This window comes from Protopterus annectens, chromosome 4.part1 (genome assembly GCF_019279795.1).
Source record: "Protopterus annectens isolate FY-2018-M chromosome 4.part1, PAN1.0, whole genome shotgun sequence".
NCBI lineage: Eukaryota > Metazoa > Chordata > Ceratodontiformes > Protopteridae > Protopterus > Protopterus annectens.
In genome coordinates this window covers 1,007,223,489-1,007,249,325 of record NC_056734.1, presented here as the reverse complement: position 1 = coordinate 1,007,249,325, position 25,837 = coordinate 1,007,223,489, and the positions used below count along the sequence as shown (strand labels likewise).

The window sequence follows — 25,837 nt, the reverse complement described above, 5'->3', positions numbered from 1 at the left end:
ATAATATCCTGGACAAGGTATATATAAACTTAAAGAAAGCTTATAAGGCAGTGCAACTTCCACAGATGAGAAACCCTGACCATTATACCATCTTGCTATCGCCAGCTTACAAACCTGCACTGGTTAGAGAGAAACCCATGAATAAACAAATCAAGGTATGACCCAAGGGAGCTATGGATGCCCTCCAAGACTGCTTTGAAAGAACCAAATGGGATATGTTCAAGGAGGCAGCCACAGTGAATCAGCATCTGAACATTGATGAATACACTGAGGTAGTTATGGCATACATTTCAAACTGCGTTGATGGGGTAACAGATACCAAGAGTATCGCTATTAGAGCTAACCAGAAACCATGGCTCACTCCTACAGTATATGAGCTTCTGAAGGAGAAAAACACAGCTTAGAGGGTGAAGGACAAAGCAGCCATAAGTGTAGCAAGAGGTAATCTGAGGAGGGGTATAAAGGAGACTAAGAGGGAGTATGGCATTAAGGTACACAGCCACTTTGAAGACATGAAGGATGCAAAGAGGCTATAGCAAGGCATACAGGAGATCACTGACTACAAAATCGAGTCAGCACAGTGTGAGGACAGCATCGAATTCCTGGACAGTTTGAACATCTTCTTTGGTGGATTTGAGGAAAGAAACAACAGGTTGGCATTAAAGCTAACCACTGATGAGAAGGATGCAATATTTAACACCTGTCTTGCCATGGCAAAAGTACCCTCATGCTACAAGGAAGCTAACATCATCCCACTACCCAGGAAAACCAATCCATCCAGCCCTAACAACTACAGACCAGTTGCTCTGACATCCACTGTTATGAAATGTTTTGATCAAAAAGCATCTTTCATCATGCCTACCTCCTGATTTTGACCCTCTGCAATTTGCGTACAAAGCTAACTGTTCCATGGCTCATGCCATATCAGTAGCACTACACATCTCCCTTTGAGCATTTAGAGGGCAAAGACAACTATGTGAGGATGCTGTTCATAGACTTCAGCTCTGCATTTAATACAGTGGTACCAATGCAGTTGATAGAAAAACTGGCACATTTAGGAATCAGTAAACATCAATGTAACTGGATCCTGGACTTCCTGATTGAGAGACCACAGAAGGTGTGTTGGGGTAAGAACACATCAAAGTGCATCAGGATTAACACCGGGGTTCCACAGGGATATGTTCTCAGCCCACTGTTATTCACCATCCTGACTCATGACTGCTATGCTAAGTACAAGTCCAATGATATCATCAAGTCTGATGATGACATCACAGTAGAGGAGCTCATCACAAAGGAGGATGAAAGGGTATACAGAGAGGAGGTGGCATCTTTGATCATTTGGCGTGAAGAGAACAACCTTGACCTGAATGTAAGCAATATCAAAGAGATTATCACTGACTTCAGGAAAAAGAGAACAAACTACCCAGTGCTCAGGATCAATAGTGAGAGTGTGGAGAGGGTTAAGAGTACGAAATTCCTGGGTGTACACATATCCAAGGACCTCTCGTGGTTGGGAAACACCAGAAAACTGGTCAAGAATGCACACCAATGCCTCCACTTTTTAAGAAGGCTGAAAAAAGCTAAGCTAACTCCTCATATTCTCTCCACCTTCTATAGAGGTGCAATAGAGAACATCCTCACCTGCAACTTCACAGTGTGGTTTGGAAACTGTAAAATATTATTAGCAGGAGACCAGACAGACACAGCACTACTGTATCCGTTAATATTTATTTGTATTAGTACAAATTCTTGCCAAACACAATACTGTCAGAGTTATTTCAATTTTATTATAACACAGCTAGACACGTATAACTACAGGCTGATGCACACTCAGTCATAGACGTCACTAAAGAGTGAAAATGCTGTCCAGTTCATATACCCTTTAAATGTCAAACAGTGTTATTTTTAATGTCCTTCTGACTTGTTCTTCTGCCTTCTGTTTGTATCATGAAAAAGTCCATTGGTTATTTTTAGCCTGGACAGTTTCTGTTGAAATTACAAATATTATTTTTGTTTTATGTCCTTCTTTGGTTATTTTTTTTCCTTGCTGTATCTGAAGACTTCACAAAAAGTCTCTCCATGTCATCTTTGCATCACTTGAAGTCTCTGTATTTTATTTTATTTATTTTTGCATCTGAAAGCTCACAGAAAGTCCCTGTTGATCAACTTCCTTTTTTCTGTAACAGGATGCCATTTACAGTAAGCCCACAGCTGTATGTTATTAATATCTAAGCTGAACATTTACAAGAAATCTTTTTAATAAAAGGTCATCACTTAACTGTTCCTGCAAAGTAAGCCATATTATTTTGAAGACTGCTGTTTGGCTTTGCATATTTTCTTCTTTTAGTGCACACACAGTATAATTTGGAAAAAAGCATTTTTATTTATACCATCTCTATCATAATCTACACAGTTACATAAAGGAAGGCAATACAAAGGGTGGTGAGGGTTGCAGATAAGGTAACAGGTTCCAGTCTTCCATCGATACATCTTTATTCTGCAAGAAGCATCCAAAAGGCCACCAAAATAATACAGGACAACATGTATCCTGAGCATGGACTCTTTAAGCATCTGGCATTGGGCAAGAGATATCACAGCATCCGCTGCAGGACTACAAGATTCGATAACAGTTTGTACTCTACAGTGATTAGACTTCTGAACTTGGGCACTAGTCTCAGGGCTCTGGACACATAATAAGTCGATTTTTATTTATTTGTGCAATATACACTTACATATATTCCAAGTAAGTGCAATATTTATTTATTATGTCCATAGTCAGTATTATTTAACCCACTCAAGTGCAATATTAGACAAATAACTTAGGCATTGTTCAATCTGTAGTGTGTTTTGTATTACTTAAGTAGGGTAGTTAATTTAACTCAGGGGAGGGTATTATTTTCATATATGAGTGTTGGGAAATGTCCCTGCTCTTTCTTGCATGTATTGGAAGTAGTACTCTATTTGTTAGTTACGTTTATTCCTCTACTTGTATGTGCTGTTTCACTTTCCTTGGTGATCTCAAGAACTGAGCTGATGCACATAATTTCATTTAGGCTACGAGTGTGTAGTTCTAAATGACAATAAAGTTTACTTTGACTTTGACTTGACATCTGATGTATGGTTCCTTGAAGGTATAAAGGCTTTGGTATGCTTGACAGACATTTGGTTATATTCGGCTATATTCGTCTGGGTATCCCAGATGTAAAGAATACAGTGAAAAGTAGGACAACCACTGTTACAGTAAGTTATTACACAAGTGTACTTTCAATGTATTTCATGAATGTTGCTTGGTATACTGTTTTGTCTTGTCCTATGTGACTGGAAAGGGTCTGTTGACCAGACTACTTACCTGCAAAACTAATAAAAAATAAACAATTGAGGAAGCGTATATATGGGCTAACTTATTCAGTTGTTAATACACTTACAAGAATTACGTTGCTTTGGCTGGCCTATTCAGCGGTCATGTTAACTGCATGCCTAGTAAATAACTACGGATGACTGGCTAATCCAAGAACAAGGAAATTTAAATTGATTAGCTGTTTTCAGTTTTTGTCCTGTTTGTTCAAATAGCTCTTTGCTTGCTACTGTGCTCTAGTTTGCTGTGAGTTGTGCAACAGTTCTCCTGTGAGACGAAGTTTTACTGGCTATGACCTTGCAAGTGATGCCTTCTCCATCCATGGAAGTGGAATTTTATTTTAAATTCTGAGCTAAGCTCATTTGTTTTTACCTGAATACACTGGGAGGAAAGTCAGTAAGTGCTATCTTGTGAAAGAAAGTAACTATTACTGATGCTGAGGGTGACTGGCTACTCCAGGGAACAAACAATCAGTGAGACTGACTGTCTGTTTTTAGATTTTACAGCTTTCCTTTGTTCTTCCCTGTGCTTTATTTTGCTAGGCTGCACTAATCTGTTTAGTGGCAGGCAACAGTGTAATACATTGTTGCAACTCACTAAATCAACTCTTTCAATAGTATTAGCATTTTCATATTACTTACCTTAAGGCTGTTGGTCTTCTTATTCAGGGCTCATCCTTGCTGCTGTCTATTGTATTGAGAGCCTGTGCGTGCAACAGAATTCCTTATAGTGGTATGTATAACCTCAACAACTGTCTTGGAGTTATTAGGACTGAGATGATAACAAGTCATCCATTTGTGGGTACTTTCAAAGTCCTCACCAAGGAACCCTGCTTCTGCTGTTAAGTATTTTATTCTACAGGAAGGAGAGGTAAAGTTATTCAAACATGGAGACAGGATGGCTGAAAGAACAAACTTACATATACTAAGTCAGACTTGCCATTTCTTGGAATATTCCCTTTTCTCTGAGGTATGGCGATCTCAGAGTTGGTATATATAGGTTCTGGGGGTTGGGGGACTTGCCTCCCCTGCAAAAAGAAGTTTTAAGGAGAAGAGTGATTTTCAGGATTCACTCTTCTTCTGTGTTTTTGCGGCTTGACAGCACTCGTCATTTTGAGTGCCAAGATTTCAATAGGGAGTCTTGTGTATCATCTGCATAATGGTGATACTGAAAATGTTCACCCTAATGAGTTTTCCCACTGGAAACATGTATATAACAGTAAGGGGCCCAGAATGGAACTTCTGGGATATTAAACATAACACAGTTATCAGGTTGGGTAATAGCACCTGGCACATTTACCAAGTATGTCCACAAAGGAAGGAGGCAAACAGACCCACAGTATGTCCACAAATGGTCCAAGAGAATGCTATAATCCACAGTATCAAATAGTAATGAAAGAGTGAGATAGACATAGAAGAGCAGCATTTCACCATTAGATTGTTCATGACCCAAGTAAGGATGATAAAAATACCTTTGTGTTGTAGAATTCAGAACAAAATGAGTCAGGAGCTCAGCACTCCTGCAAAATTGAACCAAGCTGTGAATAAAGAATCTTCTTGATATCCTCACGAATGAATGGGTGGTAAGGAATTGATCACTGCTGCAGTAGCCTTGGTTATATGGATAATATCCTGCACGGGATATAACAGCCAGTCAGCTTCCAAAGTGTTAAGGGCACCTTCGGATCCTTCCTGCTGCCAAAAAATGCTCCTCTTGCAAGTTTTCAAGGATCAACAATTGGCTAACACTTTCCATTGCTAGGCAAATACATTAATTTTGGGGAACACACCTTCATTTGTAATTTTAAGGAATAAAATTGAACGTTTTCTGAGAAATTAGTTATTTTATGCTAGGAATTTTTTATAGACTGTTGCATGACTTTTAGTAACTTTTAAACAGGATCATTATTTTTAACTTTTGTGGAGAAAAGTTCAAACTAATTTAAAACTACTTTTTCCTTGGTAAAAGTTGTGTTATTTTACTTTTGCGGGCTGGGGTAAGTGCTTAAAGTGCTTTTCATTGTGTTTTTGGTGGGAAAAAGTGACTTTTACTACTTACCTACTTTTCCAGCTACTATTGCCAGGCTACCCAGAGACTGTACCATCATTTTTGGGTTAACCATGGAACAAGCTGCCCGTTTCTTGGTTCTTCCTTCTTCCAACTACAAAAAAGAAGATTAATAAATAGCCTTTGCTTCCACATCAGTCTGCTAAAGTCCTTCAGCTGTAGGTTTCTCAGGCTATTCATCTTTAACCTTGGCTCCCTCTGGTGTAGTCTCTTCAGCCACCATGGTCTGAGGGTTAGACATGTCCTCTGCCACTGTTGGGAGTGCCCTTGGTGGGCAAGGGAGAACAACTATTGTCAGTTTTGGGAGAAGAAACAAGGAATACCTCCCTGCCTAACCAGACTGAGATGCCTGTCCCTAGGGAGGTTTTGCCTGGCAAAAGTGGGTCTGCCTGTTTAGAAATTCTTGTCAAAAAGAAGTAAAAACTTAAAACGTATGTCTTCTGCTTCGTGGGTTCACAGGTAAATACTAGGCTATCAATCTGTGGACTGTTACAAGCCTAGACAACACTCAGATGTCAGAATATTCAATGTAACCCCTTCCTGTGTTGCATGGCAGCTTCACCACTGCATTCTATACTGAAATACACTAACTCCCAAATTACAAAGTAGGAACTTTTTCTAATGCTATACACCTGTCAAATAATTCATGTCATAGTTGCTTTAGACAGGGGTGATTTATTGAGTTTACCTCAGGATTTAGTTCAGGTCTTGACCCTTCCAGATGAGTTGTTTCTGGCAGGAGAAAAAGAAATTCTTTGTTTTCTGAAGAGGTCCAAGATTTTGAGCTATAAAACAATTGTGAAGGGACAACTTCTGTTTGTCTTCTCAGGCTTCTGATTCAGATTCTGAGGAAAGTGTGACTTTTGCCAGTCTCTTTAAAGGAGTCTCTATGAAACTGTTTCTAGAATGAATCATTGGTTTCAGTGAGAACATAATGAGATTTCACAGGTTCACAGGTATATACTAGGCTAATGATCACAGGGACTTAGATAAGCCTAGCCATGCAACCCAAATGTATCCCACAAGTTATTATGCCTTAGAGGTTATTTTAAGGGCTGTATATTGGTTAGAGCATGACTTATTGACTACTTCTGTCCATCAGTGACATAGGTGTCAGACCACAGGTGAATTTCCAATTTCCTATCCACTGGATCTGTTGAATAGGGTTATGAAAGGCCTTTACTTCACAAGAATGGGAAGCCTATTCCAGAGAATGGGATTCTCTGAGATACATATCTGTCCCTCCAACACATCCTATTTAAGGTGCAACCAAAATGTTAAATCTTAGATCTAGTAGTCTCCTCTCAAAATATGTCATAGGCTAAGTGGGATTAACCTGGTCAACAAATTAAATAAACAGATAAGTAGACACAGAAATGATAGATACATAGATAAAAGATAAATATATAAATTGTGGGTCACTGCTTGGAAGCATATCATTATATTTTATCTGTAGATAAACATCTCATTTGCATGGTTATCACCATGCATAAACATAATGTTCATAAAAACATTTGGGTTTTTAAAAGTTTCATCTGGATACCAGGCTTAAATGTGAGACTTTAATAATACAATGTACTAAGACACAACAACAACTATCACAAATGTGTGATTCCTGTGTTTTGTATCTACTGATCAAGATTGCAGCATCTCATGGATTTCTTCAGTTTCAAATTTTGATTTGTTTTTAAAAAATAACTGTTTTCACCATGAGGGGAGAAGGATAGTATGGTGAAAACATACTAAGCCCATAACCCTGAGGTTGCTGCATCAAACCTATCCTCTGCTATTTCATTACAAAGAATATTTATGTTTTGATTAGACCAACTACAGAATATAATGATCCTTTTAGCCTTTATCTACCCAAGCACATCATACAGGCAGAGATACCTCAGAGATTCCAAACTAAAAAGGTCACCAGACTAAAAACACTCAGCCAATAAGACAGCTTAACAGTCTACCTCTTATAGGCAGCACATTAGTGCAACTGTTAGCATCGTCACCTCACATCAAGAGGTTCTCTGGTTTGATTCTTGGCTGGGGTGCTTTCTGTGTGGAGTTTGCATGTCCTCCCTATATTTGTGTGGGTTTCCTTCTGGTGCTCCAGTTTCCTCCCACATCCCAAAGACATGAAACTGGGGCATTTCTCCCTGGGCCTCTGCTGAAAATAGGCTCTCCCCTAGTCGGTAAACAAATGTTAAATAAAAATAAATAAAATTATAGACTCCTGTGCAGGGGTTTATGTCTATTATTCAATGCTGTTAAGGAAACTTTGACCTCCTATACCTCCACAAAACAAATGGCTCAAAAAACACTGGAACTAAAGACTTAAATTTCCATTATGGCAGATTAAATGAGACATATTGGTGGAAAAAGCATATGACAAGGTCGAAGAAAGCTGATTTCGGCAATCCTGCAATAGTTTGAAGCTCCAGAAACAATGGCAGAATTAATGGAGGCTATGCATAAGGACCTAATGACATAGGTATAAACAGTGTCCAGATATATAAAGGTGTTATCAATGGGAGAACAACCGCTGTCTCTGAAGAAGTATTATGATCACTTAGATTTTTCCTGAAACTACACCAATTCTTCCTGCTCTTTCAGTATTTGAAAATGTATTTGTTAAAGCCTGTAACTTGCCTGACAGCCAGCTTGCTGCCCCCAAGAAAGCAAATAGGTTGTATAAAGTTCCTCAGTCTTAGAAGTTTCTTTAATTTTCTAATCCCAGATCAGACCTATCATTTGTTTATCTGGTGAACACAGCTGCTGCTATACATCTGGTTAACCAATTATTCCCCTTCTAACAAGGTTGTGAGCACCTTTGATTGATTTTGGAAAAAATGTGCCTTCTTATGCAACACTTATTTTCAAAATTCTGAGCTGTCAAGCTCACATGCTAAAGCTCATGCTTGCAAATTTTGAGAACATGAGGAATATAATGACATATGTTTCATCTGAAGAAAACCACCTTTGTGTAACATGATTGTTTCTGTGTCCCAAGTGACTACTCACTGTTTGAAATGTGTTTATGATTTCATTGATGCCAATTCCAGGGCTGCTGTCACTGGTGCTGTTATTAGGAAGTTTGCTTGAGATTTGGGACATCTTCTGCAGAGGTTCTTAAAGTATGATGAGAAAGGTGAGCTGATTTAAGGAATTTCTCACATTTTTCAGCCTTTCTTCTCCAAGTTTCTCAACTGGTTTAGTGCTATCTCTACAACTTTTTTTTCAAAAAGCCAACTAAGCAAACACAATAAGCTGCTGCTAGTAAGAAAATGTTTCAAAAAGCAATGACAGGGAGGTTCCGAAAAGAAAGGAGGACCCCCCCAGACCAAAGGATAGTCTAATAAGCTGAAATGACTATCAACACGAATCCCCTACCCTATTCCCATGCTGGTAAACATTTCATCCTTCCAGAAAGTCTAAGTCTCCATTTCTTTCTTTGGCAACAGGTACTTTCAGACTGATATGTTGTGGAAGAAATCCCTCATGGTTGTGGATGGTGGCAAAGCTTTCCCTCCTTTTCTAGGGATCCCTCCTCATCCACCAGATCAAACTCCTCATTTCCCTCATGTCATTCAGCACTTGCTGACTCAGGAGGTGATAGAAATAGCCCTCCCTCCTCAGCTAAAAGGGCTTCATTTAAGAATGCTTCTGGTGTCAAAGAACTACGTTTGGAGATCATTTCTGGACTTTTACCTTCTAAGCCAGTTTCTTGTAGTGATAATGCTTAAAATGTTATCCCTTCACTAAGTTTTACCTCTCATTCCCCATTTGAGTTTGTTGATGACATTAGATTTAAAAAATGCTTATCATATTCCTATAGATCCAGGTTTTGGATGTTTAAGGTTTTCTTTATCTAGATTGCACTGCTAGTTCTTTGCATTACCCTTCAGTCTATCCACTGCTCCAAGAGTATTTACAAAGTAGCTCCAGTGATAGCCAACTGCAGACTGCAAGGTATTCTCATTTCCTCATTTGGATGAGTTGCTTATCTTTGCAGAGTCTTTTCCAAAGTATCAGGAATATCTCACTTGGGTGACACATCTTCCACATAGACTGGAGTTCCAGTAGAATATAAAAAAAATCTTGTTTAACTCCTTCTCACAGGATTGTTTTCCTGGGATGTCTCCAATTTTATCAGAATCTAGGTCTCCCATTTCCCCTTCCAGTTCAAGCACAGTCTATAACAACAGATACCTCAGACTTTGTTTGCGGAACAGTGTCTGTGGGGATGAAAGTGCTGGAACAGGAAACCAAGACCAAAATATACAAATGTAAAGGAGATGCTGGCAATTATAAATGCTTTCAACACACTCAATCATCTATGGTCCCCAAGATTATTACACGTATTTACAGACAACAATACAGTGATGTGGTATAAAATGAAATAGAGGTTAGAGTCTACCCCCTGTACAGACTACCAGTGGTAGCCTGGGATATAGTCTTTCAGCATAGTCTCACTCTACAGCCATCTTATATTCCATCACAGCAAAACACTGCAACAGCAGGAGCAGGACAGACCTTCACAAATGGAAATGGAACATACCTCTCAATTGTCCAGATTTTTGACTCATATTTTTGGTCTGTTCTTCATAAAATTTGTGATTTTGCTGGCAAATCACTGGGATGATCTCAGGACTGAAGTCACTAAATGATGACATATTTCAGACCTTATCGCCTTCAGAAAATACATGTTAACACAAATCTTGTTATTCTAGCAACTTTCTAAGTTTATAAGAGCAGTATTTAAAATCTGTCCCTATTTTTGGGCCTTTGTCCTCCCATTTTGTTGGGTTTTGCCAGAATTTCTAGCACTAAGGGTATTCCAGGAGTTTATCCAGCTGTAGTAAACACCTTAGATAGATATTTTTGCCTCCACTCATAATCAGTTGGCAAAATTATGCTCCAGGACTCCATTCAAGAAGGCCTGGAAAACAGATGCTTTGTTTCAATGGACCAGCATGTTCCTGTATGCTTTTCTACCCTTTCCATTAATATCCAGGGTCATTCTGGAGTTTCAGAAGGACTCTTCAATGATCACTGTGGGTGTCTCCCTTCTGGCCCAGTCAACAGTGGTTCTCCCTTCTACTAAAATAGCTAAGGGCAATTACCACAAACTTCCTCACAGACTAGACCTACTCACACAGGTCAAGGTGTGTTTGATACATCCTGAACCCAGTTAAATACAACTAGCTACCTAGATGATAGAATCTTATCTTTTAGCACCTATTTTCTGTTGACATGCAGCAGATATTAAAGGAGGCAAGAAATTCTGTTACTAGAACATCATACATTAATAAATGGAAATGATTTTCTAGTTGGTGCAAAGAAAAGAACCAGCACCATTTCAAGACTAGTGTCTCTCTGGGCCTACAGTATTTGTTTGAGTAACTATCCTCTGACCTGTCTTACTCCTTCTTCAAGATTCATTTGTCAGCCATTTCAGCATGTCTGCCCATATATCCCCTCTTTCAATGTCATCGCATGAGAAAATGTTTTTGAAAGGGGTCTTGCTTACACCCCCCCCCCCCTAAAAAACAGATGGCTCCTCTTCAGGAATCTTATTTTTGTCTTGGAAAAACTAACTCTTATGCAATTTGAACCAGCTCAGCAGGGTGACTTGAAGTTCTTAGCATGGGAAACAGTATTACTGCTTGCTTTGACCTCTGCAAGAAGAGTATAACTTGCAAGCTCTTATGGTGGGTCACGCTATGTCATTTTCCACAAAGATAGCTCTTCCTTGAAAACTACTACTTCATTTATTGCTAAAGAGTTATCTGAGTTTATTTTTGAGGCAAGCTATCTATCTCATTATCATCCTTCCGGAGCCGCACTGTGATGGAAAAGGGATGCTCCTTGCCTTGGATGTGCACAGGCATCTCGGGTACTATCATGACAACTAAATCTTTTAGGAACTCTGATCAGTTGTTTATTTCCTGTGAAGGTAAAAACAAAGGGCAATTGTGTCAAAGCAGACTATGTCCAAATAGTTGCCTTATTCTATTAACTTTTGTTATACTTGCTACAACAAGGCAGTTACAGGCAGGGTCAAGACTCCGTATCAAATTATAAATATATTCTAGAAGTAGCAACTTCATCCTCTATATATCTATACAAACTACTACACATTAGACTTTTGTTCCAGGTCTAGAAAAGACTTTGCTAGGATCATCCTCCAGGAGATGTTAGAACCTTCATTCTTCTCCTCCCAGTCAGTCTAAGCTATGGTAATCTGCTCATAACAGCTAAGGCTACTGCAAAAGTGATCAGTATATTGAATATAGTATAGCTGTATAAGTAAACATACCAGAACGGTAGGTGTGCGAATGACCACTGCTGCAGTAGCTGCTCCCTCCCTCCATCCTCCTTTTTTAAATATATTTTTGTAACCAGGTTGAGAACTTCTAACTTTAATTTCCTAGCACTGACTTTTTTCAGGGCTCTAGATTCCCCTCTCAATGGGCATGAGAACTCTGAAGGGCTTGGTGCCCAAAGCACTCTTTTTCAACTCAAGCTGAAGAAAACATTTTGGGCACATGGAATGTGCCCTTGAAGCTTTAGAAGCTGGCTGTTATATATTGTTCAGGATATAAACCATTCAGCTAAGTCTACAACAGTAGTGATCATTTGAACATCATTTCACCTTAATGTAAGTTTGCTTAAATTGTAATTTCCAGAGTATCACCAAGGCCTTCCTTAATAAAGATGGAAAGGCTCCACTAGTGAAACAAGAAGGAACAGTATGATAAATCATAGGAACCAGCATAACAAGGCAGGCAAGCATCAGTGTTGTTGGGCAAGGGTCCCAGCTGCAGGTAGTGGATCATATTCCTGAAGCCAGAAGGAGAGCTTAGAGTCATCTGGCAGGTGCTACTAACACCAAAACAAAATTAGAATGTCTCTGTAGGTGTTACATTCTGTTTATACTTTATGGAAAAAAAAAAAAGAAAGCATTCAGTAATACCACCTTAGCTGCAAAAAACTAAGTGTCTTCTTCAGATTCTGTGGAAGAACATGTTAAGCAGGTGGACATGCCAAATCACTCAGTTTGTTAATAATTTAGATGTGATGACCAGATAGTTTGATGCAATGGGAAACCTCCCTGGATAGGAATGTTGCCTTTTATGAGTCATTCCTGCTTGATATGTAGTGTAGCATGGAGCTCATCAAGTACGTGAAGATTCAGCCAGATAAAAAAAGGATCAAAAACAGACCTTTAACTAGTTGAAACCCCATAAGAAAATTGCTTGGTGACAAGCCCAAACACCCTGCCCTTTAACTAGGTATGAATAAACTAATTTCACATGACAGAACTGCAGAGAACGTAAAAGACCACACACACTCTATCACTGACATCTTGCAGATAGAAATTGCCCTGTCCATGTTTTCTGTGGGAAAACAGCATTGAGTGGCTTCAGTGACATTTAATCTAATTTGTCATGGTAAACCGTCATCTAGTTATCACGTAGCCAAGAGTAAGGTAATGGCCTGGTATCAATGAGGCCTGAACATCTTCATTTCAAACCTTTATCCCATGGTCTCTCTAAATAAAGCATTTCATTCTCCTTATTCTATGCATCTGAGCATCAAACAAAGGCTCATGAGGGATGAAGTGATACACAAGATGGGAAAAGCAATCCAATCAAGAACATAATGGCTATATCACAAAATGCAAACAGCTCACTTGGACTTCCTGCACTGACAGCCACTTTCAGTAAGTAAATTCCTGCATTCTACTAGTTTACAAGTCAGGAGGAAGAGTCCCCATAGTGAAATAACTTCAAATCACACATGTTGGTGGTCATATTTTGAGAATGGTACATCCAACAATGAGCAGTAAACACACCAAGGTGGAAAACCAAGTAAAGAGTATGGTCGCAGAATGTCCAAATTTTTGCCTCATATTTTTGATCTGCTTCTCATAAAATTTATGATTTTCTGACAAATCACTGGGGTGATCTGAAGATTTAGGTTACTAAATAATGGCATATATTTGTGTTTCAGACTTTATATCCTTCAGAAAAAAGCATGCTAAAGCAATTCCTGTTATTCTAGCAACTTTTTATGTTTATAAGAGCAATATTTAAAATCTGTCCCTATTTTTGGGCCTTCGTCACCCCATTTTGTCAGGCTTTGTCCAGATTGTTTGCTCTAAAAGGTTGAGAGGTATGGGTCAGAGTGGTGGATAATGGAGAAACCTACCACAAGCAAAGATGGATTTCGGAAACAGAGTCAGGCAGTTCCAACCAGCTACTGAAGTCACCCATAAACCAATTAGAAGACCCAATAGTGAGTCACAAAGAAGTCTGTGAACTCTTCTAGAAACATGCTAACACTAATAGGTGGGTATTAAACAAAGGTGACCACAGCCTTCTGCGGTTTAAGCCATCTGGCAAAAAGAACAGTTTGTGTCCTTAAAGGCAAGTATTCATCTTTCGGCTTTTCCTAGGTTAGGGGTCGCCACAGCGGAACTCTGGTCCACTAATGATTGGCAGTAGATTTTTACGTACCGAGTTGCCAGACCCGACGCACAACCTTCAAACAAGGTACGCCCATTCATGCATGTCTCCACACAGAAGATGCTTTAGCTGAGAATCGAACAGGACAACGTCTTACTGTGAGGAGACAATGCTACTGCAGCACCGTATTCATATGTATCTTAAAAAATAGGATATTGAAGTAGGTGGGCCAGCAGTTATATAAATGATGTTCTGATAATTTTTTTGAATCACTGAGGCTTATCAAAAAAAAAAAATTTATGTGCGACTGCAGTAATATGCTGTATGATTGTACTTGTCAACCTGCTTAGCTATTCCTTCATGCCGCATATGCCACAGAGCCTTCCCACACTGCCCCGTGCAGTAGCTGAGAGGTATCAGCCAAGTACCTTGGCTTATTTCCTTGTTGGTATCCTAATTTATTTCTGTTGTTGGAAAGTTCTGATCCTTTCAGGGAATTTTGTATTTCACTTATGCAGCACTGGAAATTTGTTGTAGCCTTGGATTCAAAGTGCCATGATGTTCTGCTGGTGTTGTTATTGTCTCCTTACTGTGCTTCAAAGCAGGAGGTATACAGTAATGTTGTTATGGCCTTTAGGAACTACTACCACCAACCATACATTTCCTGCCACCCCTCCCTAATTACAAGTCAGCACATCTGATTCTCCTGAACCTCTCCAGGGGAAAGTTAACAACCATAATGAGCCACTCTGCCCTCTGCTACAGCTCCTAAGGAAGAATTGATGTCTTGATGATGTTTGTCCTGTTGTTGCTGTCTGATATTTTGTACCATAAAATACAAGCTCTCCACAGGTCATTCAGGCACTCTGCATTTCTCCCAGGGAAGCTTTTTGATGGAATGTTTATTCAGCCTTTCTAGCATGGCCCTTCCTTTCTCATATACAGGTTCCAGTACAGCAAACAGACACTTTGTACCATTATAGTTTTGACATGACACATTTAATCACTTCAAGTACCAGATTACTTTTCTAATTATGCTGAGCTATCATTCTTTCCACTGGCTTGTGCTGGCACAACTTGTTTCATTTTAGGCCCTGTATTAACACATTTCACAAGGCAACATTCCTGAAAAAGACTGAAAGCCGTAATTTTGCTGTTTGGGGACTTTTTTCCCCAAACATACATATATGAGTGCATGGTATGGAATAGGGTATTAACTTTTTTTGTTCATAGTTATCAAAAGCGAATTAATTTTTAGGACAAGCTCTAAAACCTTATGTACAAAATCAGCATTAGTTGTATAAATGTTATCCAAGATCTGCTCAGTATAGTGTAAGAATGCATCAGAATTTTAAATAAACCTAAAAGAGGTTTTTATTTCTTACCAGCGTAGCTTTCCCCAGCAGCAGGCACCAGCCCATATTTTTTTCCAGCTATGTAAATGTGCCCTCCATCTAAAGTAACAGCATCAATGGTCCTGCCCTGAAAAAGAAATATATTCACTTTAAAAACCTCAATAATTAGATACAAAGGTAAAATTGACTGCAACAATTATTTTAGTTATTTTTGTTAACTGGGGTAGAATAATCATCTCAATGGAATATTTTCAGGTTCAGCTCAGGTTTACAAACCTCACATTCAAACAGTAATTGTACAATGTAGATATCCTACAACAATTACACACAAAAGATAAAGCTACCACAATTTACAAAAGAAATAATAGGGAGATTGGCATGATAATTTCTTTGAAAGTATACTTTAGCAAAATTTGAATTGCTAAGCACATAAGACCAACTGAAATTTTTAGATTATTTGTTATGACTGGAGATGTACAAAACTACATCTGCCATTTTCTCTACAGATTATTCATGCAAATATGACTACCACAAAAATCAAGAGATAAAACAGAGCAGAGTAACAGTTAGAAATAGCATAAACCTGGTATAAAGAGCAATAAAAAACAAAGAATACATAAAATGCAGTACTTTACTAATGATGTTTGGAGAACAAGATTGCATGCAAATGATTCAATAGTGCAGAAACAGGGAACCTTCTGTAGATTTTATTTAATATGAATTTATTTGCTGAAATACAGAGACCCCCCCCACACACTTCCCCATTCATCACACCACATATACATTTTCTATGTTCAATATTTCAAAATTAGGGCCTTAAAATCCTTAACATGAGTTTGCTAAGAATCATCAAATAACAAACACCCAGGATATGCAGGAAGAGACTAAACAAAAGATAATACAAAAACTGAGAAACTGGAAGCTCTTGTTTATGGACAAGGGTAGAAAAAAAACAAGTAGTGAAAATGTTTTTAGCCCCTTCAATTTTATGTACAGGTCAGGCATAGTTTTATTAACCTGAGGAGAATTTGTTAAATGTAATTAATACAGAGTTAAAAGTATTTTATCTATGAGGAGAAGAGGTCAAGGGTCAAAAATGATGTTTGTCCTTCTGATAGAACAAAGTAGTTTAGGATTGCTTGATTTGTAGGCATATTTTAAAGCTACACATTTAAGGATGATTTACATAACAAAAGCAGAAAGCTACAACTCAAAGTGGAAAGGTAGGATGATGAAGCGGGGGAGGGGATTCAAGAAATAAGGCGAGGGTGGAATTTGGCGTGCAGATCCTTAAGGAGATCATAGGCATAGAGACATTTCTAGTTATAAAGTAACAGAAAGTATTCTAAGAACTAAGCCAACACAAGAAAGGAGAAAGGAGATTCTACTGATAGGGATGACTGCAATCAGGGGTATAGAGAATAAGCAGTAGGGGGCAGGAATTTACTGGAGAAAACTCGCAAAGGAACCAAGGTATCTGGAACCAAATAACTAGAGAGAGAAAAAGATAATAGAGTGGGAAGAGGCCAAGAAGACATTTGGACTGCGGGCTAGAGGCTGCCTTCCCTATCTGGGATTGATATCAAAGTATAGGCAAAAAGAAAGGGATAGGGGAATCCAAAGTGAAAGACCTGCTCTGGTAGAGTTTTTTGTTAAATCTAGAACATAAGCTGCTGTTAAAAAGGGATGATTGGTAGGGCATGTAAATATTGCACAGTAACCATAGGAATCAATGACAGGAGATTAGAAAAGATTGGATAGAGAGATAAGCAATTCACAAGGAAACTATGAGAGGACATGTGTATGGCTCCCAAATATGCATCAAAGCTTAGAAGATTCAGGATTTTTGCTTGGAAAGATTTTTTCCTCTGGTAGGTGGCAAATGGTGGTGGTGCAATGGGGAAACAAGAGGTAATTAGGAACATATGTTTTGGGCGTGTAATGAATTGGCAGACTTTAATTCCCTACAGAGTACTCTGTCAGAAATGGGTGAACAAATGGGTGTAACTAAGGAAATTATTTTTCTGAGTTAGAACAGAAGATCTGAATTTTGGTGGCTGCCAAAAAGCAATTATGAGAAAATGGAAATCAATGTCTAAACCAACTGTATTTGATGTAGTAGATATTGTAACAAAGATCAAAGAACTGGAAGTGGGAGCTTCAGAAGAGCATCAGAGCAAATTGCATAGAAAAAAAATGGAAATTCTAGAAACAATACATGCAGAATAATCTTTTGGAGGAGGAGTGGCATTGAAGTGAAGGCAGGAATTGATCAAATTATGTTGTGTTGGATTGCTGATAATTGTATAAATGTGAACGTGTTGACATGGTTTCTTTTCTTTTATATAAATGTACGTTTCACTATATCTTAAGTAATAATTCAATAAAGGTGTTAAAAAATAACAAACACCCAATTTAAACCATTTGTCTAGAGTGCCTCTTAAAAGTCTCAATACTTGCAGCTTTTCTAATATCCAGTGGAAGCCTATTCCAAAGCCTACCAATTCTTCTGTGGAATGATATTCTCCTTTAAAGTAGTATTGTAGGCAGGGTTGTTCACTACCAAACAGTTGTTTCTGGTTCTCAGTGAGTGTGGTCTAATGTCAGTACCAAATGCTGATGCCAAGACATAGTTTGCACATTTAAAATTAATATTAAGCTCCCTCAGACCAGTCTATAAGTAACCGAGTACAACAATATCCTGGCAAGTCTGTTCTTGTAGCTTTAATGTTTAACCTTAAATTGACTTTGGTAATATCTTTGAATTCTTTCCAATTTACAGTACAATGAACAGTTATAGACACAGGTTACTGCACAGTATTTAGTAATAGGTCGTGTCTATATTGCAGATTGACAACAATAATCTTTCATCTATATTGGACATACTCCTTAAGATGTCTTTTATGATTACGGAGCACTTTCTGGCTGTAGTTTTCACCACACGTGAGACAACTGTTTACAGTTATCCCCAAGACTTTGATCTTTTCCCAGCCACCAAGTATGACATTAGTTATGACTTAAAGGTAACATGGATTGTTTTTTCCAAAATGCAGCACTTTTGTTTTCCTGGTGTTAAAACCATATATGTTTTTGACCACTTGTATATTTCACCAGTATAATGTTGCATTCTTTCTTAATCAGAAACCAAGTTCACTATGGTCCTGATTTTAGTGTCTTCTATAAATTTACTAGTCCAAATACTCTTATACATGTCAAAGTACAGACTATTGTTTGGTACACCTGGATATAACTCCATTGATTTTTTTTACTTAAAAACTTCTATTAGCTAGCCAGTTTGCTTCCCACTTTTTTCTCACTAACATTTTTATACAGTATTTTAATACTTTTATTATGTGGGACTGAGTCAAATGTTTTTTTCTTTTTAAACCCAGATCGATTACATTCACTGAAACTTCCATATTGACACCTCCCCATATATATATATATATATATATATATATATATATATATATATATATATATATATTAGTAACAATTTATCAAGTTTAATAAGCATGAACTTCCCTCACAAAAAAAGAACATTCTGGTAAATGTCTACAATTAGGTTTTATTTATTTATTTATTTGCATTTGTTGACCGGGATAGTCCACTGGCTCGAGTTGGCCCGTTTTCAGTGGAGGCTCAGGGAGAAAAGCTCCACAAGCACATACATTACATTATATTTACATATATGTAAGGTTAAATTACATTACTTAATGTACAGTATTTAAATCAATGCATCAGGTTAAACCACATTGACAGAGACAAAGCTCAATTAGATATTTGTGTAAGAAAACAAAGAAGGGGGGGTAGGAAGACAGTTGCTTGAGGAGGTAATTTAGGTAGGAGCATGAGAGGGGCATTCCCATTTGGAGGACAGATATATGAAGAGCTAGCTTTTGAAGTTATTATGGTTAGGTATGTTGCATAGGTGAAAGGGGAGAGTTCCAAAGTTTGGCTATTGTGCAGGATAGTAGTAGTTGGCCTGGGGGATGAGAGGGTTTGTGTACTTGAAGCAGATTTTGGTTCTCTTATCTTAGGGAGCGGGGGGGGGGGTGTAGGGTGTTAGTTCTGTGGCTAGGGATAGACGGTCAGATGGTTTGAAGATGAGCTTGTGAGTAGTGGTGAGTTGCAAATATCCAAGGTAGTTGGGGAGTTCTAGCCATTTGAGGTTGAGTAGTGAGTGGCAGTGATGGGATGAACTTTTGGAGTTAGTAGTGAATTTGCTAATTTTGTGATAGCATGCTTCTAGTTTGGAGAGCAGGACTAGATGGAGATTGGTAAATAGTGGAGTACCATACACGAGGGATGGGAGGAGGAAGGTAGTTGCAAGTGTTTGCCAGATGGAGGGGCTGGGGTAGCGATTGTATCTGTATAGGAGACCAATCTTCTGATGAGTTTTTTTGATGGCAGAGCATATGTGGGAGTCAGTCTTTAGGTTTTCATCAATAATGATTCCTAGCAGTTTGGTTGAGGGGGCTATTTCTAGTGGAGTTTTATTGTGGCTTGTAATTCAGAACAGATTTTTGTCTAAAGTGGAATTTCTAGTAGAGGTAAAGATCATTAGTTTTGTTTTGAAGGCATTTAAGACATGGTGATTGGCTTTCATCCAAGATTTGGTTTTGGAGAAGGAAAGCTGGGTTTTTATTAGTAGTTCAGTGGGGCAGGTGGCAGAAGAGATGATGGTGGAGTCATCTGCATATTGGATGATGAAAGCATCAGGGATGGAGAGGTGGAAATTGTTGATAAATATGTTAAAGAGCAGAGGACCAAGAACAGAACCTTGAGGGACTCCAGTGGGTGTATGCAGGAAAGGAGAGGTAGATTCCTTCCACTGGATGGCTTATTGGTGGTTGGATAGGTAGCTGGTGAACCAAGCAAGTGTGGAGGGAGAGAGATGTAAGGATGAGAGCTGGGATAGAAGTAGAGGATGGGAGATGGTGATGAATGCTTTTGAAAGGTCTAAGAATAGGGATGATACATATTTGCCCTTATCACGTGTAAGGTTGATGCTCTCTAGAAAGGAAAGGAGGGCAGTGATGGCACTGTGGCCAGGGCGGAAGCCGTGTTGGGTGTGAGAGAGAAGTTTGTTTTGGTTTAGATGTTGCATGATTTGGGCATGGATGTTTTTTCAAGTATTTTTGAGAGGGGGAGAGTATGGCTATAGGTCTGAAGTTGGTTGTATCTATGTTTTTATCACCTTTATGAATAGGAATGATGTATGCTTGGTGCCAGATGGTAGGGACGTATCATTCCTGTATAGATCTGTTTATTAGAATAGATACAGGGTAGGCAATGGTTTCAGCGGATTCTTTGAGGAACGAGGGTGGTAGATTGCCTGGTGCATTATGACAGGGTTTTAGCTTGAGGAGAAGTCTTTTTATTGTGTTTGTGGGGACGGGTTTGAGGGTAAAGGGGGAGGAAGGAGGAGGATTGCTGTTGGGGGGGCAGGAGGAGTAGTCAGGGAAGGAGGATGATAGTTTTGCAATGCAATCAATGAAGAAATGGTTGAAATAAGTGGCAGTTTCCAGATCTGAAAGAGTGGGGTCTGGGCATGGGTTGCTTTTATTGCCTGGGTGAAGGATGGAGGACGCGGAGCTCCAAAATCTTTTTGGATTGGATGAGTGAATGGATTGGATGTTATTATAGTAGTTTTTGCGGTCTTTGGTTAACAATATTTTGCCAAAGTTACGAAGTTGTTTAAATTCTAGAAGGGAGTTGGTTGTGTTTTGTTTTTGGTATTGTTTCCATTTTTTGTCACGCTGATGCATGATGTTTCTAGTTTCATGGGATAGACAGGGGCAGAGATTTGATTTGATTCTTTTGGATCGTGGGGGGGGGGGCTGTTGATTTAGGATGGTTAGGAATGTATTGTTAAAATAGGATAATGCATCATTAATTGGGAGAGGTTTTAGGGGTGACCAGTCTATGTGCTTAAGGCATTCTGTGAGTGTGTGTGGGTTGAAGGAGGTTAGGTTGGGGGTTAGGATATATTGGTGATGTTTTATGGGGTGGGGAATATGCGGTCAATGAAGGCAGGTAGTTGGTCGCTGAAAGGATCGGGTAGAAGACTGGCTTGAGAGGCAAGGTGGAGGTGGGTAGTGAGTATCCAGTCTATGATGGTACCAGAGGTTCCATCTTTGTTGGGCCTGTTTGGAAGGTTTATGAGTTGGGTGAAGTTGTAGAGATTGACTGAAAGGGATGGAGTGTTAGAGTTGATGTTTACGTCACCAAGGATATAGGTTTTGAGTATTATATTGGAGTTAAACCAGGATAGTATGTCTTCTAATGTTTTGGTATTATTGCCTGGAGGGATATAGATAGAGCAGATGCATAAAGATTTGCAGTTATTAAGCTTTAAATACCCTATTGATATTTCAACATTGGAGAAGGTAGGGATGGGGTTGGTGTATGGAGTTAGAGGATGGGTAGATAATAGCCACACCACCATCTTTTTTCTGGGTTCTATCATTGTGAATGATTTTGTAGCCAGGAGGAAGGATTTCATTGTCAGAGATGGAAGGTTTAAGCCATGTCTTAGAGATGGCTGTAATATCAGGTTGGTTGTGAGCAAGTCAAACATGCAGGTTGGGGATTTTGTTTCTGACGCTTTGTGCATTGAAGGTGGTTAGCTGGAAGGTTTCGGGTTTATGGGGGTATGGTGGGGCTGTTGCTTTGGTTGCTGGCTGAGGAGGGTCCAGGGTTAGCATGGATGTTGCCTGATTGAGAGAAGGAGTTGAGGAACAGGTGTTGGAGGTGATGAATGGGGAATAGGAAGGAAGGGTTGTTGAGGGGGAGCTTTTTCTTTGAGGTGATAATATGAAAGGGGTGGTGGGGGAAGGAGTAGAGAGTAAATAATGGCTTGGTTTAGAGCAATACAGTTCAGGTGAGATTAGGCTATAAGCTGTGGATGTGTAAGAGAGATCAGAGATGGTGGCTTTGGGGTTTAGAGATTGGTGTGTGTTAGGGAGACTTGTAAGGAAGGTTAGATAGTAGAGGGGGATAAGAAGGCTGGTTAGTAGAGGGGGTAGCCATAGTGTATGGAGTATGTGGGTTAAGCATGTTTGTGGATGGGAGTGGCTAGTTGTAGTCAGTGTGTGGATGGGAGTGGTTAGGTGCAGGGTGGGTATGGTGGGGGGAGGTGTTAGGGTGGGATAAAAGTACAGGCATTGGGGGAAGGTGGAATTTGGGGGCAGGGTAGGGGAGCAGAGTGAGCCCGCAGGGCAAACAGAGTGGGAAGAGCCAGGTAGGAGTCATTTACCTTACATCAGAGAGGACTAAAGATTCACAAATACCCTGTACTACATTTCTGAATTTATAAATGCTAAAATTAACTTTTTCGGGATGGGAGGGGTCACTGTGTAGCAAGTAGTTTTGTCTTCTATACTGTATATCGGTCTGTTAATACTGGACCACAGACATCAAAGTGCCTTTATAGTGAGTATATATATGTGTGTGTGTGTGTGTGTGTGTGTGTGTGTGTGTGTGTGTGTGTGTGTGTGTGTGTGTGTGTGTGTGTGTATATAGTTATGTATATATATATATATATATATATATATATATATAAAAACGTGTATGTGTGTGTATAATATATATATATATATATATATATATATATATATATATATATATATACAGCAAATGACCCTAATCTATGTTCTTTATCAAAAGTAACAGTAAGTTTACAAAAGTGGTGGTTGACTCATAACTCAGAGAGATAAAGCCCTGGCTAGGACTCTGACACCTCAAGATCAATTGGCTAGCCGGGGCAGTAGAGGAACTGATAAAGAAGGTAAGAAAGAATATTTGACACTGATTCATCCCTCTGGGGGAGGGAGTTGATCTGGCCTGCTGTTATACTGGCACCTGCTGGAAAAAGACGTGCAAAACATACGATGAACGTATGGGCTGAGGACCAGCACTTGACTTTCCCAAGCCACATCAACATGGTAACCTTCATGAAGCATATGCAGGAATGCACACACTCCCAGGAGAAGGCATAGCAGGTCTATATATTTGTTAGCATGTATGTTATCTACCAGGGAGGTGTTAGGCCCAGGAAATGTAAAATTCCCTCTTGGGTGCCTAGATGATGGCCATTCCACAACTGGTTACCGACCCGGTGATGAGGAGTAAAAGAGCATGGATGTGGCAGTGACTAGTTTGTTACAGGCAGAATGACAGAAAAAAATGTTTATAAAATCAGAAAAAAAATATTGTTAGATTCAGGAACCTCAGTAAATGTCACACACTGTGATATTTTCATGAAAGTGAAACCACTACAACTGTTAAAAAAGGCAGTAAATACAATATGTGCATATAATTTAAATGATTCACTTTCACATCATTTCTTCTTATGCCGTGAGACAAATACTAAATTGCATGTACTTTTACGGTAAGGCTGTAGTGTCATTAGTTAACTTTCTGCAACAGCATTATAGTATAGATACAGCAAAACATTGGCTAGTATTAATGATGAAATCTAAGGCTGTGTCCTCTTCTGCAGAGATATAGTAAAATATTTGAAGACAATTGAAAGTTAGATTACACGTTTATACTTCAAAGAGAACAGTAAAACTTGTGCCACAACAAATATGCCCTCCTTCATGCAATTTAAAACATATAGAATTAATTGAAGGAATTTTGAGTATCGAGATATGGCTTCAAAGGTTTCAGGACCTGCGCTTTGGATGTGCCCAACTGTGACATCACCCAAACCAAAAAAATCCAAGTGGTATGATATGTGGTTATAACAGCAGATAGCCAAGCAGTATAAAAGGGGAGACAGCTTACAACAAACTTAGATGACAAAATCATTGAGCAGACTAGGATAAAGGGATCAGCAAACCAGATCTCCAGTAACTACAGACTATATAACAACCATTAAATATCCTACAGCCCTGCAACTTCTATCTTACATCTTGACTCCTACTTGCATACTACCTGCTATCAATAACATACAGATCCCATTACTTAATCATGCTACTCCTCAGCTTGTCCTCTCTTCATCTCCTGCTACTGAGCCATCCCTCATCCTACCATGACTCAAAATACCCTTAACATCTGACCAAGTATGTCCCAACCACTCATCTATACTTCCTCCATAAACTCTCTGCACATTACACCAAATCTATTTAATGATATCCTTACCTTTACCCTAAATATAGACTGAATAACTCCATTTCTACTCAAATCAAAATTAAATTAAGTAAAAAAATATTCTCCAAACATCAAGACAAGTCCCTTCTACACACTACTCTAACCTCACAATGGTCAACCCCCCCCCCCCCGGTAATCTAACATAAGAGATTTAGAAACATAAAAAATAAAATAAATCTATTTAACTACATACCTAGATTACACACCACAACCTTGATATTCTCACTATAACTGAAACTTGGCTTAAACTCAGCATAACTGGCTCTGGCAGTACACTCCCTGGCAATAATACCATCTTTAATGACTGTATAAAGAGGAAGGGCATTGGTATTCCTTTAATATTTCCCAGCAACTACCACATTTTCCCCTACAAGCCAATACCAAAATTCAGTTTAACACTTTTTTACTTTAGTGAAAATAAATATAAACAAATATGTATTTCTTTACATCCCTCCTAGCAACAATACAGCTACACTGGAAGATATCCTACACTGGATATCCATAACAATTCCACAAAAAAAATAATACTAGATGATGTCAATATCATTTGCTTGGACATAGCGTCTAACTCCCCTACATCCTGCATGAACTTATACGGTTTCACACAACTAAGTAATAGCCCCACACATTATAGAAAGGCGTCAAACTCCTCATTAGACTGGATCTTAATATCAGACCCTAGTAAGTTCACCGCCACAGATACAATGTCAGACTCTCTGTGTCCATCTCCCAATCTATATAATCAGACATCTCACACATCCTCTTATACAGTATGTCTGTACACTAACAGGCAACCTTTCAACGTTTAACCCAAAGATGTTCATTACTACCCTATAATCTATTTAACTGGAACATCCTAAAAATCCTCCTTTTAGATGATGCTGTAAATGAACTCAATACAACTTTTCTAAACATCCTAAATAGCCTTGCACTTCCTGGAAGGAAGAGACTAAAAACATTGTAATTTGGCTATCCAAAAGAGTAGAATGCTAATGCAGGGTAGAGAGAAAGTGTTGAAAGAATGGTAAAAATGTACACCACAATATCTAGAAAACTTCTGAATGTCCTTCAATCAAACTAAAAGCAAATAAATGAAGACATAAAAACAATAGTACACACAGCCCTAAAAAATTCGGATTAAGCATTAAAAAAGTTTTATGTCCCAGACAAAAAAATTCAACCCTAGACCCTCTCCCAATTACTTACCATTCAAAACTGCAATAGAATCCCAAGCTTACTTCAGCGATATTATAGTGTCCCTTGAAAAATTACACGCACGTCTTCTGTTGGTTTCTTGCTGTTACTTGCATTAGTACACATGCATGCCACAGTATATTAACCATTTATTGTGACCAACTATTTTATTACTGTTTTGTACTAAGTACAATGAATACACTGAGACAAACTGCTTCAGTTATACGTTTTTACTATTACAT

At 38.7% G+C, this 25,837-nt stretch overlaps 1 protein-coding gene across 2 annotated transcripts in view; it reads right to left on the bottom strand.

Moving 5' to 3' along the window:
• Positions 1–25,837, bottom strand: part of MELTF (melanotransferrin) — a 592,427-nt gene that overhangs the window by 402,339 nt on the left and 164,251 nt on the right. For both annotated transcript variants that reach the window (XM_044070717.1, XM_044070716.1), the window contains exon 3: positions 15,273–15,369. In XM_044070717.1, coding sequence (XP_043926652.1) covers positions 15,273–15,369 — 97 coding nt within the window. The remainder of the gene's footprint in view (positions 1–15,272; positions 15,370–25,837) is intronic.